At 32.8% G+C, this 17,296-nt stretch overlaps 2 protein-coding genes across 2 annotated transcripts; one reads left to right on the top strand and one right to left on the bottom strand.

Moving 5' to 3' along the window:
• Positions 1-1,117: 1,117 nt before the first annotated feature.
• LOTGIDRAFT_140078 (hypothetical protein) lies at positions 1,118-1,474 on the bottom strand (the record flags this gene model as incomplete). The annotated part of the gene is made up of 1 exon (XM_009050026.1): positions 1,118-1,474. A coding segment is annotated over one exon (357 nt), but the record flags the coding sequence as incomplete, so codon positions are not given.
• Positions 1,475-7,746: 6,272 nt separating this feature from the next.
• On the top strand, positions 7,747-17,043 carry LOTGIDRAFT_172847 (hypothetical protein; the record flags this gene model as incomplete). The annotated part of the gene is made up of 8 exons (XM_009050025.1): positions 7,747-7,816; positions 12,195-12,259; positions 12,311-12,355; positions 13,342-13,401; positions 14,097-14,181; positions 14,855-15,028; positions 15,248-15,340; positions 16,295-17,043. 8 exons carry the CDS (start codon positions 7,747-7,749, stop codon positions 17,041-17,043), a joined length of 1,341 nt encoding a protein of 446 aa, XP_009048273.1.
• Positions 17,044-17,296: the final 253 nt, after the last annotated feature.

Below are 17,296 nucleotides of genomic sequence, written 5' to 3'. Positions count from 1 at the left end.
CAATGGTCTGAAAATCTTGAGAGGAAGGAGTAGCCTACATCCCACTCAGTCTCATTGTTATTTAAGATCTGTACCTCGATCGAAAAATATGTCAAGCACTAAATAGCCATACTAGTTTTTAAACAATTATGAAAATAATTGCTTCTGCAGCCGTTACAAAACCTCCAAACAATGACAATTATTCGCGAATGAATCGGTTGACAAAACAAGTACGACTAAACAATAGTTCAGTTCAGTACAGTACCTTTGCTTATTACACCATTACCATGAGAAGAAAAAAATCGTGTAATCTGAAATTTAATTTAACATGGAATAAACCATTGGAATTGATTGAAATTTGCAATGAATATTCAAGACACATTCAAGTACTTTTCTGCCTAATTTCAAGTCGATAGCTCGTGGCTAAAGGTAGGCCTACGGGGTTTGGACGTAAAGGTATAGGCTAATCAAATTTTATGGGGACCAATCTAATATGACAATGTTAGACCGAATCATCTGCTTCTGTTCCAAACTCAAATAGCTATTTTTAAAGTTGTCGGCAGGTATAGACAAAGAAAAAATAAACCCTGTTTTGTGGCGATTTTCTGCATAAACAAAGCCTATTTTTTTCTGACTCTACTTCAGTAATAGTAAGGATTTATAGGGGGAAGGGGGTAATAGTAAAGATTTTTTGAGGGAAGTAGGTATTAGTAAGGATTTATAGAGGGAAGGGGGTAATAGTAAGGATTTATAGGGGGAAGGGGGTAATAGTAAAGATTTTTTGAGGGAAGTAGGTATTAGTAATGATTTATAGAGGGAAGGGGGTATTAGTAAGGATTTATAGGGGGAAGGGGGAAATAGTAAAGATTTTGTGAGGCAAGCAGGTAATAGTAAGGATTTATAGGGGGAAGGGGGAAATAGTAAAGATTTTTTGAGGGAAGTAGGTATTAGTAAGGATTTATAGGGGGAAGGGGGAAATAGTAAAGATTTTTTGAAGGAAGTAGGTATTAGTAAGGATTTATAGAGGGAAGGGGGTAATAGTAAGGATTTATAGGGGGAAAAGGGAAATAGTAAAGATTTTGTGAGGCAAGCAGGTAATAGTAAGGATTTATAGAGGGAAGCAGGTAATAGTAAGGATTTATAGGGTGAAAGGGAGGTAATAGTAAGGATTTAAAAAGGGAAGGGGGTAATAGTAAGGATTTATAGAGGGAAGCAGGTAATAGTAAGGATTTATAGGGGGAAAGGGGTAACAGTAAAGATTTTTGAGGGAAGTAGGTATTAGTAAGGATTTAAAAAGGGAAGGGGGTAATAGTAAGGATTTATAGGGGGAAAGGGGTAATAGTAAAGATTTTGTGAAGGAAGCAGGTAATAGTAAGGATTTATAGGGGGAAGCAGGTAATAGTAAGGATTTATAGGGGGAAAGGGGTAACAGTAAAGATTTTGTGAAGGAAGCAGGTAATAGTAAGGATTTATAGGAGGGAAGGGAGGTAATAGTAATGATTTATAGGAGGAAGGGAGGTAATAGTAATGATTTATAGGAGGAAGGGAGGTAATAGTAAAGATTTATAGGGGGAAAGGGGTAATAGTAAAGATTTTGTGAAGGAAGCAGGTAATAGTAAGGATTTATAGGAGGAAGGGAGGTAATAGTAATGATTTATAGGAGGAAGGGAGGTAATAGTAATGATTTATAGGGGGAAAGGGGTAATAGTAAAGATTTATAGGAGGAAGGGAGGTAATAGTAATGATTTATAGGGGGAAAGGGGTAATAGTAATGATTTATAGGGGGAAAGGGGTAATAGTAAAGATTTTGTGAAGGAAGCAGGTAATAGTAAGGATTTATAGGAGGAAGGGAGGTAATAGTAATGATTTATAGAGGGGAAAGGGGTAATAGTAAAGATTTTGTGAGGGAAGCAGGTAATAGTAAGGATTTATAGGGGGAAAGGGGTAATGCAGTTGACCAAGGATTATGAAAGGGGTAATAGAAACTAAGAGATTGAAAACACCTGATCTATAACATGGACTGAGTTTGTATTTTTATAATTTAAGATTCTTACAGTGTGGTAACAGGGTTTGAAATGGTCATTGACTCCATCATACCAATGGCTCATGTTAAAGTTCAACCAATGAGATGTTTTCATATTAATTTGAATGGTATTGATTGGTCAACAGTTGATGATGTCCATGTATGTTAAATAATTCATTCATTCATTCATTCATCCATTTCCCCATAATTTTATTTCTTTATTCATGCTAAACAGATTGATGTCCAATTATTCATTTATTCAAAAAGTCACATCTTTCGTGTATTTTGTTTTTTGTTCACATACATGTGTAATCTACCGATATTGTCGGGTTTCTACCCCTTTTGTATGTTGTCTACCGCTCTACTGACAGGACTTCTATCTTTTTGTTTTTTTCTTGACCAAATTTTCACGGGGCTACCGTTTTCAATGTCCAAATTCACTACCATAAATCAAAATATCTATCATTATTTGTATCTTGATTGCCGGTAACAAATAAAATATTCATCACTGATCAACAAATGATAAAAAAATGGGAAGAGGAGGTGAAAATAAGATTTTTTTTTCTTGTTGAGAAAGATGATTTCACTAACTAATTTTCACATAATTAACTTATCTATTGCTCTCTGATCCAGGCCAGTGCTTTCATTGAGACTCATCTCAATACACCCTAACACTAACATTTTGGTTTAAGAGTATTTAATGTTTTTATATCATTTTTTATATTCCTATATTAATTTTTGTATGAATTTTGAATATTTTTCAGAATCTTGAATTTAAATTGGACTGTTTAGAATATAACATTAGTGAGTACACGAGAAATCTAGTGGTCACGCTGTACAGTTTACCGAAGGCTGCTAAAAACTCTGATTATACCTCTCATCGACTAAAACTGCCAGGTAAATAATAATAATAATAATAAAATCTTTATTCTAAAAGGCCGAAAAAAGGGACTGTAAAGAGGTTTTCTAAACTTGTTATTTGTATCTGGAACACTGATATCATCAACTTGCACCATTCCAATTTTCAATCAGACATCTGTGGTTCCTACAATTCCACTCAAATTAAGTATTTTATGATGTCACTAACTGTGAATGGCCTTATGTTTTAAAGCATATTTTGTGATTAGTGACATCATCAAATTTTTATTGGAATTACAGGAACCAAAGAATGAAAATGGGAATGGTGTTGATTGATGCTATCAGTGTCCCCTATAGGCTACACATACAAAATTTTTAAAACCTAGACAATCCCTTCAGAATCTATATCTTTTTGATTTTGTACACTGTAAATGAATCAATCTCTGCTAACTGAAGAAGGTTTTGCTGCTGCTTAATTCTCACTTGCTGGGGACCAGCCCCCACGGACCCCACCCTCACGACAGGGCTGTAGACAGGACCATGTCTAATTTGGTGTAGGCCTACTGGACCTTCTTCTGACCCATGTGAAATACAAAGTTGAATATTATTATTATTATTAAACCTCTCATATAACATTTTTCTATCACACATACTCCTGTCTTTTCTCATACAGACAACTCTTACATACTTACTTTCAGACCACAATTACATCACTAAAACATTACACAAATAACTATGTCAACTCCACCCTATTTCTCAGCAGATCTCGGTGTGACCTCGGTCAGTTTCTTTACATAGGAGTTTCTTTAAACCTCCTCACTCTTAATACTAATATTATAACCAATAGACTTATTCCACAATATTTATATATTGATATATAATTAAATCTGTAAAACTAATAACCTTTTTTATAATTCACTGTCTGACACTCACATCTCCTTTCATAGACAACTCTTACATACTAACTTTCAGACCACAATTACATCACTTGCATTATTACAAGTAGGCAAGCATTGACGACAGTTTAACTTTAGATAAAAGGATAGGTAGATGATAGTTGTAATCTAACTCTTTTACCTGGTAAAACAAATATTTAGACAGCTTTATCATTCTTAGATTTCTGCACAAATAAATTTAACATGATATACTATATGCGTATAATAAATGACTAAATATATTATTATCTATATTAAAACTACCTCTTATAATAAATAAAATATAGAAATATTAATATCTAAATTATGGTTATCTATATTTAAAGGTATACTACCTCTTAAATTAAACAGAAAATTTAGATCTTTAAAATTGGTCAATAAGAGTATGTATTCATTCATTTTACCTGGTGTCATAAATATACAACAGAATCCCTGAATAATCTATGTTTTTAGGTTCTGTTTTTATATTCTAATTTGAAAGATAAATAAAGCAATTTTAGAATTTTAAATTCCTGTTCATTTTAAGAGGTAGACTACCTTTAAATGTTGATAACAATAAGTTGTTTTTACATGTTTTATTGATAAAATAAAAGCATTATAACTGTAGCCTATTGAATTAAATATTAATATTTTATTCTATGGTTATTAAACTTATATGAATTTGAACTTGCTGACATTAGTTTTTATTGATAACTTGAATTATTGATCTTCATCAGTCGTGTCTCTATTTTTTTTTGTACTTCCTAATTGTATTCCACAGCTAGGGCAGGTGTGGCACCAGGCAGGGTATTCTTACTCTTCTAGACACCTGATACTACTTTTCCTTATGAAATACTCACTTATGATTGATATACTTCCTCATTTGAAAAGTTCATTAGCTGCTACCAATGTTTGCCAATATGTTGTTTGGATTTCAGGTTTTGTTTTGCGGTTTGGATTGTATTTCTTTGGGTATTCCTTGGAGGTTATGCTCTAATCTATGGTCCCGATCTGATTAAAGATGGATTTAGTTGTATTCTATTGTTGTATTCAAACATGACTGGTAAATGTAACTAAATCAGTATCCCTGCTATCTTGAAACATATTAAAAATTAATGTAGACTTCCTTTGTCAATATGTATTATGTTTTAGTAAGTAAAATAAAGAAAACCAAATAAAGGTGTTACAACACAGGTGTAGCTTTAGGTGCATAACTAGAAGTTTAACGGAGCAAACCCACATGGGTATTTTACCCTTGATTGTCCTAATTTACGTTACATTCAAGTCCCAAATCAACGACCAAAAATGTTGACCGTTCACCTTTAATGGCTGAAGATTTCTAAGGCTATTTAAGGGTGCATTTCGCATTTGCTAGACAGAGCATCATAATCCAATCAGATTCATTTTCCTTTCAATCACATGATCTCCACATGATATCAACTTAGTCGAAAACAACTGACTGGAGATTTTTTGTTCAGCAACACACATGAAAGAATCTAGTCGCCAACTAAAATGGTCACATGGCTGGATGCAGAAATTTTCTTCTTGACTGATATCCAGGGCTTGCAACATGGTTGAGAAAACTTGGTACGGGACTTGGCAGAAAAATAAATGAAATCAATTTGGTATGGGTCTTTTAAGTATATCTTCAGAATGTCAAGCTATTACAAACTTCGTCATAAACCTTGAAGGCAATAAAAATAATAAAAACAAACAACTTTTATTACAGAATGTTATAAGAGATATTTTCCTATAGAAGCACTGGTCAAGGTCACAAGTATTAGGAGTTATAAGAGATATTCTCCTATAGAAGCACTGGTCAAGGTCACAAGTATTAGGAGTTATAAGAGATATTCTCCTATAGAAGCACTGGTCAAGGTCACAAGTATTAGGAGTTATAAGAGATATTCTCCTATAGAAGCACTGGTCAAGGTCACAAGTATTAGGAGTTATAAGAGATATTCTCCTATAGAAGCACTGGTCAAGGTCACAAGTATTAGGAGTTATAAGAGATATTCTCCTAAAGAAACACTGGCCAAGGTCACAAGTATTAGGAGTTATAAGAGATATTCTCCTATAGAAACACTGGCCTAGGTCACAAGTATTAGGTGTTATAAGAGATACTCTCCTATAGAAACACTGGCCTAGGTCACAAGTAGTAGGTGTTACAGAAGACACACTTCTATAGAAGCACTTGCCTAGGTCATAAGTATTATGTGTTATAGAAGATAATCTCCTACAGAAACACTGGAGTTTTAGTGCATTTTATGAATACAATATTAAGAATAAAGAGATTGTATTTCTTAAAACAGGTTTTATTGAATATGAAAGGGATTAATGATCATGAAATCTTATCATTGCTATTTGATATTAGGGTGTGTAGAAGATGCAATATGACATGGCTAAAACAGGTTAATTGGTTCAGGTATGAAGAATTTTATTCTATTTTAAAAACAGGATGTATATTTCATTACATCTCTAGCTAATAGTAGATAATAACTAGATATATCTCTACATTGTACTACAATTGACTATTTATAACAGTAATAGTAGCTAGGACACAACATGTACAGGTTATTAAAGGGATGGTGAAGAGGCTTTCTCAGTTTGTAAGATCACACAGTATGAAACTCTGAGTAGAACATGATTCAGTTTCCGTTTTAATATTTCTATATACAATGATAAAATAAGTTTGTAGCAGAGTACCTCTTTTTTAAACACACCTAGATATGATAATTAGGCCTATAACTACCTTGTTTTGTCATTGATGGGTAGTTTGATAAATATAATGGCCTATTTGGCCTATTTTTATCCAACATAACTACATACACTGACTGAGAAATGAATTTAAAGGGGACCTCTTGCACACCAAAGAATAAGCTCACCCTGATAAAAAAATTAGGTTTTCTTATCTCGATAATATTGAAATATAGAAAAAAGATATAGACAAATATTTGATAGAGTTATCTGTATGGATATTTATTCAGAGATATGTAAATCCTATTCAGACCTAACTTTTAGAACTAATCCATGAGGGGCACAGTGTGTCCTATCTTCTTTGGACAGTAAACGTGAGGATAAGGACTTATGAAGAACTCAAAAGACTGGTTAGAACAAGGATTTGAGTAAAGGACATGTAGACCTATTTTGAGTACTATAACAAGTGAGGAACCCATACGACTGGATAACTAAAAGGATTTCAGCAAGTTTATACTTGGATCTCGAACAGTGATATATATATAATAATATTTTAAAAGGACCGGTATATAATAGCCCTATTGTGACCTGCATGTCACGTTATAGCACTCGCTAGACACACTGGATTTCAAAATGAATTCCAGCTTTCATATCTAATTGTGTGGATTACACCTAGATTTATGTCATGTTATAGCACTATTTACAAGTAGATACCCTGGATTTAAACATGGATTCCAGCTTTCATATCTAATTATGTGGATTACACGTGGATTTATGTCATGTTATAGCACTATTTACTAGTAGATACCCTGGATTTAAACATGGATTCTGGCTTTCATATCTAATTATGTGGATTACACGTGGATTTATGTCATGTTTTAGCACTATTTACTAGTAGATACCCTGGATTTAAACATGGATTCTGGCTTTCATATCTAATTATGTGGATTACACGTGGATTTATGTCATGTTATAGCACTATTTACTAGTAGATACCCTGGATTTAAACATGGATTCTGGCTTTCATATCTAATTATGTGGATTACACGTGGATTTATGTCATGTTTTAGCACTATTTACTAGTAGATACCCTGGATTTAAACATAGATTCCAGCTTTCATACCTAATTATTTTGATGACTTGTGTAATATATCTAAAGATATTATTTTGACTTGTATAGCATATCGTACTATGGATTCTAGTATTCATAACTTATTATTCGGATGACAGTAGCTTATACAGTATTTCATACGATTCTGACATGTGTATCTCAAAATGGCTGCTATTCAGAGATTCGTTAAACCACACGATTTTATATGGGAATGTGCCTATATGAGGCTTTATGGTATGTATATGGTATATCATTAAAATTCTACTCAAAAAGCCTTTCCATATCACTAGTTATATACCCACCATGTTTATTACTAATTGTTTAGATGACACCTGTATGATATATCATAATAACTTTAATGATTAAAGAGACTCACATAATTCCTTTAAAAATATCTCAAACTAGGAATCCTACTAACAATTCTATATATGTCTTTTGTATATATCACAGAGTATCTTAAATTGACGAGCCGTCATTTTAACATTTAAACGCAGATAATTTTGCACACACATGGATTTGAAGGCTCATATTTCGATGGGTAGCTGTGAACACTATTACTGATTGGCTTAGCAAAAAAAGTTCCCATTTCTGAGACTAAAGTATGATTGGTCAAAAAAATGGTGCATCAGTCCCTTTAAGATTTGTAATAAACTGTTTAAATTTGATAACTGCATACCTGTATTGTGATGAATATATATATACACACAGCCTGACTTATATAACTGCGTAATTGAGATGACAAGTGTTTATCATTAGAATTGTGATATAATATTATATGTAACTATGATAGCTATTGGATGATACAAACATTACCAATCTTTATTACTGCATACCTATTTTTTGGATAACATTTGCATATCATAAAAATTCTCATACAGCTCAATAGTTATTTGGGTGATAAAAAATTATCTGACCTTAGTAACTGAATACCTTATAGTATGAAATATTATTAAGATTCTTTGATGAAAAGTGCTTTTCATTTAGGTTTTGATATGGTTCGAGAGTTATTATAGTAAACATGTTAACACCCTTGTAACTTTATCTGCATAGTGTTACATTTCAATTCATGAGTATCCATCCAAGTGTGATGTTTGTTTTAAAAGGCAAATGACTCATTTTAAAGGATTTAAGGTTATATAAAGATATTCTCTACATCCAAGGTGTACCATATGGAAATGTAAATTGTAGAAATGTTGTGTATCCTACAATAAAACCAGCAGTAAAATACCATACTAACAAATTGATGATGATAATGTAAATTGTAGAATTTGTCGATAAAAACCAGCAGAAGAATACCAAATTAATGAGTCTCCTCAGAACTGTCAACATTTGACGTGAAAATAAGATTAAAATATATGAAAGACAAAGTGGATTCACGTGTAGCTTACCAAAAACTGTTCTATGTTATATATTGTGATCTCCACCTGTAAAAGATTGTGCCAGTGAACACTCTAAATGAAGGAAAATTAACCGATCGTAGAAGTGTTTGAATTAGTTAGCTCAACATATTTGTGTGAAAAATGAAAATGGTTGAGAACTGTTACAAATCAAACATGGGTGGGTATTTCAGGAATCTAATTATAATTTTTATTAATAGCCTGTATCTCTACTGAAGTTTGACAAGTAGAGATCTTCAGACAACTGATCTATTTCAGTCTGTATCTCTACTGAAGTTTGACAAGTAAAGATCTTCAGACAACTGATCTATTTCAGTCTGCATCTCTACTGAAGTTTGACAAGTAGAGATCTTCAGACAACTGATCTATTTCAGTCTGTATCTCTACTGAAGTTTGACAAGTAGAGATCTTCAGACAACTGATCTATTTCAGTCTGCATCTCTACTGAAGTTTGACAAGTAGAGATCTTCAGACAACTGATCTATTTCAGTCTGTATCTCTACTGAAGTTTGACAAGTAGAGACCTTCAGACAACTGATCTATTTCAACCTACATCTCTACTGAAGTTTGACAAGTAGAGATCTTCAGACAACTGATCTATTTCAGCCTGTATCTCTACTGAAGTTTGACAAGTAGAGACCTTCAGACAACTGATCTATTTCAGTCTGTATCTCTACTGAAGTTTGACAAGTAGAGATCTTCAGACAACTGATCTATTTCAGTCTGTATCTCTACTGAAGTTGACAAGTAGAGATCTTCAGACAACTGATCTATTTCAACCTACATCTCTACTGAAATTTGACAAGTAAAGATCTTCAGACAACTGATCTGTTTGACAAGAACAGATCTTCAACTCTCTACAATTGATGTATTAAGCATTATTTTAATATTGGTATTTCTATATCGCTCTACAGTTGATATATTGAGGACTATTTTAACAGTGGTATTTCTATATAGCTCTACAGTTGATATATTGAGGACTATTTTAACAGTGGTATTTCTATATCACTCTACAATTGATGTATTGAGCACTATTTTAACAGTGGTATTTCTATATAGCTTTACAATTGATGTATTGAACAATATTTTAATGTGGTATTTCTATATTGCTCTATAATTGATATATTGAGCACTATTTTAACAGTGGTATTTCTATATCACTCTACAATTGATGTATTGAGCACTATTTTAACAGTGGTATTTCTATATAGCTTTACAATTGATGTATTGAACAATATTTTAATGTGGTATTTCTATATTGCTCTACAATTGATGTATTGAGCACTATTTTAACAGTGGTATTTCTATATAGCTTTACAATTGATGTATTGAGCACTATTTTAACAGTGGTATTTCTATATAGCTTTACAATTGATGTATTGAGCTCTATTTTAACAGTGGTATGTCTATATCTCTCTACAATTGATGTATTGAGCAATATTTTAATGTGGTATTTCTATATTGCTCTACAATTGATGTATTGAGCACTATTTTAACAGTGGTATTTCTATATCGCTCTACAATTGAGGTATTGAGCACTATTTTAACAGTGGTATTTCTATATCACTCTACAATTGATGTATTGAGCACTATTTTGTTGGAATTACTTATTAATTTGTTGATTTTGATGACCTTGAACATGTGTTGCTAACTATTTTGTCAGATCTCGGAGTCACCGACCTATGAAGTACAAAATGAAATATCCTTATTTACAGATTAGTATTGAAAAACTAGTTTATTAATCTAATTAAAGTTATATTTAAAAAAATAAAATTTCTCAAAATTTTCATCTCCTTTCAAAGCTTATCTTGCTCTTTTCCTGTTTTCTTAAGGTGTTGATTTTTACCGCCAGGAAACATTTTCTTTCATTTTTTGTTTTTTTTCCTCCTCGCTCAATTATCAGATACTAGCTTTTAGCTAAAGTAGATTCATTAGTTTAGGTATCAATCTATGCACATAAAATATCCTTCAACAGTTGAAAATTGAAAATGCATTGGCTATTGTCGATGTCCTGACAAAATTTCCCTTGATCTTAGATTTCAGTTTTTACTGTTTATATATATACTTGTCGTTCTGTTTTCTATCATTAATATTTTATTCTTGATAAAGATTCCTATATGTGAATTGAAACATTCCAAAAATTAAAGAAAGGAGTAGAATATCTATAATAGGTTTCTTATTTGTTTAAAATTTCTTTTGTTTTACATGGTTTACAGTTGTCCATACTATACTAATAAGGTGCTGAATAGCAGGATGTAAAATAGTTCATTCCACTTTATATTATTTCTATTCGTGTTAAGGTCAATGTAAGAAATTGCTTCCACCTAGTATCCTTTTTCCAAAAAACATTTTCATTATCAAATGTTTCATCTTGCCTTGTCAACAGAATAGAATATTTCTTCTGTTGAAATTTCTAGTCATCCTTTAAACATTTGTTTTTTCAGTTGGCATATATTACCTTGCCTTGCAAACTACTTTTTCCTCAATAAGAACTAACAAGGGAGGGTAAATTACAGTTGAGGAAAGTTTTTACAAATTATTAAAGATTTAAATCAAATAACGTCAAATCACCTGGCAATTTCCTATCTTTTATAATCTTTTGACAGACCTTAGTTCACCATTCTGTTTCATCTTGTGGAAAATACTGGTGTATATTTTGGAAGGGATACAAAAAAGGTTTTAGTCTTTGTATGTGTATCTGGGGAACTTATAGCTTCTATTTACACAATTCTGATTTTCTAGTCTTTGTGTGTGTATCAGGGACACTTATAGCTTCTATTTACACCATTCTGATTTTCTAGTCTTTGTGTGTGTATCTGGGGAACTTATAGCTTCTATTTACACCATTCTGATTTTCTAGTCTTTGTATGTGTATCAGGGACACTTATAGCTTCTATTTACACCATTCTGATTTTCTAGTCTTTGTATGTGTATCAGGGACACTTATAGTTTCTATTTACACCATTCTGATTTTCTAGTCTTTGTATGTGTGTCAGGGACACTTATAGCTTCTATTTACACCATTCTGATTTTCTAGTCTTTGTATGTGTATCAGGGACACTTATAGCTTCTATTTACACCATTCTGATTTTCTAGTCTTTGTATGTGTATCAGGGACACTTATAGCTTTTTATTTTTTGGAATGTTTTAGCTTCAGTAAGATATTTACTGAGCTGACAGAGTTTTGATATATTTAATACTTTGTATCTTTTTAGGAAAACCATCTGTAAAGATGTGGGAGCCAAAAATCCGCGTCAAACAAAATACAACAGGCTTAATGGTAAGTTTTTCGCCCTTACAAACTGCCACATTCCATCTCATCTGTTTGCAGAATTTGAAAGGAATTTGTATTGGAGGAAAGATAAAAGTTAACAAGGTAAGCACTGATAACAATGTAACACTTTATATATAAGGGCTCCTTATTTTCATTTATTTATATATTTAAGCAATAAACTGTTGACCTATGACTATTATGGTCGTATATCAGAACAAAAGTTGGCTTGAAAAATGAATAAATTAGCATCTATGATTACTTTTCCAGCCAACCTTTGTCCTGATATACAACCGTAACCGCCATCTTTAAAAAGCAAACTTATGTTAAAAGCATCAACAGCTAGGTACCTTCTTACAATTGAGAGACCTGGAATTAAGTTGTGCTGCTGTTCATTGATCAGAAATTTCTTTGTTTTACTACAGCTGTCTTTCCTGAATCAGGGCTGTTGATTTGACTCTATTTGCCGGTCATGACCGATGGAGCACCTCAAATGACTGACAGTCAATATCCTCTATTAAAATCAAATATAGTTTTGCTATTACATAGCATCAATGTCTGTTAGTATTTAATGATAACTATCTTTTGATAAAGGATGTTTCATCTGAAATGTATCGTCAGCATGAGATGAGCAGGCAGGGTATGCTTACTTGCTTTCTCATTTAGACACCTGATACCACTTTTCATTATTAAATACTTACTCATTTATAATTGATATACTTCCTCGTGAAAAGTTCATTAGCTGCCACTAATGTTTCGCCAATATTGTGGTTGAAACCTCGTATAACGATATATGACGTTAAATTACTATTCGAGAAAAACGAAAAAACTATTTGTACGCGTAATTTGTTAAAATCTTTTCCATTTTTTTTTTTGACTGTTATTTAATTAGTGGTTTTTGGGTTATTTACAATCAAGCTAAGAATATGAGGTTTTGCTCACAAGATCTACGCTCTTACAAGCTTTCGAATGGTACCACGATATGTTGATTGGATTTCAGGTTTCGCTTTGTGGTTAGGGTGGTTAGTACTTCGTTTATAGTAATTTTATTAAAAGCCTGTTAGTGTTTACAATAAGTTTATATTTTGTAGACAGAAGAAAGAATAGACAAATTTATTAGAGTACCGAGCAATGAGTCAGTTTGTGTCATGGTAAGTTCAGTCCTTACATCAAATCTCCAGCCAGTAGTACCTTTGGATATTTCAACCCGGTTTCCGCCCGTCAGTAATGCAGGCAAGAGGGGAGTCTAGTCGTTCAGATAGGACAATAAACCGAGGCCCTGTGTGCTACAGGCTGTGCATGTTTAAAATCCCTTGACAGTTGGAAATCGCAAAAAGAACAGGCTAATGCCACTGTCCTGGCAAAATTTCCCTCATTGTACCCTGGCACTGCCAATTTGCATGTGCATAGCTCACGTGGTGTAGAAAAGTAGGATGTAAAACTCCATTCATTTCATTTCATTTGCAGCCAGTTGTAGGGGATTAAGGAATCTCATTGAAACTCTATTACAATTTTGTTCATTTCAACCAATCACAGTGCGTCATGACGAAACTGTGTCTAATTATACTATAAATTGTGGGATAGCGAAACCCAAGGTAGAGTGATATGACCAATGAGATTATGAGACTAATGATTCTAGGTTGTAAAAGTGATTCTGATCAGCCCCCAGCCTAATGTGTTAGTTGATCAACTCTCTGATTGCATTTCCAATTTTATCTCTCTCGAGTACCTCACGAAGAATTGCAAAATAAACTCTTTAAGTGGAGGCCCATTTTTATGTGAAATTTTCAGTTCTGTTTTCCAGATCGGAACAAGAGTACTTAAGTAATTTTTTTTGTAATTCTAGTTTCGACCATATTTTACTGAACGTAATCCATTAGATGATTGGGTGACCAATGGTCAGAAATATCTTATTGAGCCAATGATACCAGGTACAGTATACGATAATCTACCTTTCAACTAATGAATTTACTTATGCCCTTCGTGTACATTAGCAATATTTATCATATACGTCTTTGGAGTCTATGATATGTTGTTAGCTACCCAAATTCAGTTTCAAAAACATGTGCTATTTTCCAGAACCTACTTTTTGACCTGTGTAAAAGTCTCTGTAAGAATACAAATCAGAAACACAAGACAGCATTATGGAATTAACACACTTCTTTAAAAAAAATATTCAACACAAAATGTTTCAACACAAATTACATGTGTTGTCATCAGATGAAATGAGTTATGTTTGTTGATGCTGATATGTCAGTTATGATCTCTGTTGAAAAATTCATTCCGTGTTGCTGTTTATTTTTTGCACTTTTTTGACAATAATGATAGGTTTAACTATATTATAGCAATAATTTTATCCTTAAGAGTGAACACTGAACACTACCGACTGTAAATATAAGGATTGAATGTAGATTTTTTTGCGTTCATTGGTTGATGAATTTTCACGTGTTAATTCAAATGAATGGCAAAATATTTAACATGTTAAAATTGAACCAATGAACGCAAAAAAACTACATTCAATCCTTAAGTTTTTTGTTAATTCTTTTTTTTTATGGACATCTACATTTTATTATTTTTTAAATGAAAATCTCGTTTTTTTTTCAGTAACATCAGATCCACCTGTGACTGGAAGATCAAATCATACATCTACATTACATCAATCAGAAAGCCAGAATTCCAATCACACTGTTTATATTGGTTTAATGGTTACTGTTGTCATCCTATTTCTTCTTGCCCTGGTTTTTTTCATTATTTTCATGCGTAAACGCAATTGTACCAGTAAGTATCTAAAGGGAGCCATTTTAGGGCGTTGATTTTAGTCTTGAATATATGTAAAGACCTGCCTTTTTAACTTTCAAACACGCATAAGTCTGGACACACATGGATTTGAAGACTCAAATTTCGACAGTGAACTGTGAACGCTATTACTGTTTAGCTTAGCTAAAACTATTATTTATATTTTATGCTTGTCAATGGACAGTTACACTTTGATTTCAGAAAAACATTTTAAGTTTTTTCAAAAGATTTGTCAAGGACAGGAAGAAGAAGAAACAGATATGATGAGAAATCAAGTCCATGACAACAATTCAGGTGAGTTGTCTTATCTATTTTAGTTTCCCCCTGTCAGTGATGCAGGTACGAGGGGGCGTCATGGAAAAGTCTAGTCGTTCGGATGGGATAATAAACCAAGGCCCCGTGTGCTACAGGTTCTGCACATTATTCATACGGGTAATTGTTACTGTACTGCCAAATATTTTTATTCAAAATCAAAGCTGCCAGTGGGCTTATATTACCTTGCCTGGCAAGCTATCTTCTAATACAGCGTTCAGACAGAAGGCAATGTCTCTTTTATGTTATTATCCAAACTTGTTAAAAACTCAAGTGTATCTACTACAGGTCACATTGTTGTTTTAAAAAATTTACAAAGATATAAAAACTAGACAGTTTATTAACTCTATCAACTCTTTCAGATTATTATAATACTTTGATTCTATACTTTCATTTTAATTGAACAATGCTGATCACAGACTTCAGACTTTTTGAAGTTTTATTTTTGACCAAAAACATCATAAAACCAACATTTTTTTTTCATTAGTAACTGTTCTGAAGACAGATCAAAATAATTGCTAAATGTTAGCCAACTCGAAAACTGATTTATTTACAAGTTGACAGTAACAGATAACTTTTTTTGGCTTTGATATTATGTACACTCTTAAATAAAGTTATTCAACTATATCATGTATTTAATGGCGCCAGATAGGGCTTGCTTCCTCTTCTAGACACCTGATACCACTTATCATTATTGATTGATATACTTCCTATTGTGAAAAGTCCATCAGCTGCTACCAATTTTTCACCAAATTGTTGTTTTGGATTTTGTTTTGCAGTTTGAATCATAATTACTTGGTTATATGAGCTACAGACTGTTACCCTATTGAGGATATGGTCATATATCAGGACAAAGGTTGGCTTCAAATTGAATAAACGCGTTTCGGCAAAAACCCAAAATCAATTAACATAATGGATTGTTTTGTTTATTTTTAGTGATCATCACCCCCATACTTCTTCAACAACCTGAGTTGGTGAAAAATATGGTGGAAGCTCATCTGAAACTGCTGGAAAAACAAGATGGAATTAAAGCAAATCCGACTCCATTTTTATGCGATGAGAAATCAGCTAAGGTTCAAGATCTGCCGGAGGTTTCAATATGGATTGACGAACAAATCAACTTAGCTCTTCAGCACGATAATCATTACTTCATAATTTATGCATCGGAAAACATGAAAATAACTTTCACAGAGCCGGACATGTTTCACGAGAATCTTGCAGATCAGATTTGTGTGAGATTTATCAAAAAATTGACAGCGCAAAATTTTGGGAAGAAAGTGGTTGGGGTATGTTTTGGGAACCCTGAGGACTATAGTTGTCTCCCTTTTACCAAATTTCATAAGATGTTTTCAGCAGTGAAACAAGATCGTGATGGGTCCTGCTGTTCGCCAGTGTCTTTCTCCGGAACTATAAATCTGATCAAACATCTTCTGTCCTCACAAACTGAATATTCGTTTAATTCTGAGGAAACGCATCAGCTACGTTCAATATTCTTACAGTCACAATGTTTACCAAGGTCATTTGATGCATTGACAACAGGGTATGAATCAGATTCCGAGTCATCTCCCTTTATTCAAGACAATGCAACATTTGTAGGTCCCGATTCAATCGCTGGGAGTCAGAGTGATTTTAACGCTGAGATAAACGGCTTTAACAAACGAGCAGGCTGGCCAGACTTGTGCTGAATTATTTCAAAAATCATCTATGGTATCCCCAGTGTTGTTATTATGTTATTATCATTCCTATATATTTAATATATAATTCATACCATGTGTGTGTTGCATGGAAAAATTTGAATTTATTTAAAGTGCTTCATGAATAATTCATCAGCCTAATTAATCACGCCACAAACCTCTGATTTAGAATCAGCCAATCAAATGTGACATGTGAATTTTTGCTGTTAAATGTGTTAATGAACGAAGTCAATTAATTCCAAAA

This window comes from Lottia gigantea (assembly GCF_000327385.1).
Source record: "Lottia gigantea unplaced genomic scaffold LOTGIsca_143, whole genome shotgun sequence".
Classification (NCBI taxonomy): Eukaryota; Metazoa; Mollusca; class Gastropoda; family Lottiidae; genus Lottia; species Lottia gigantea.
Note: the sequence above shows the minus strand (reverse complement) of the source record. Positions and strands in the feature narration are given on the sequence as shown.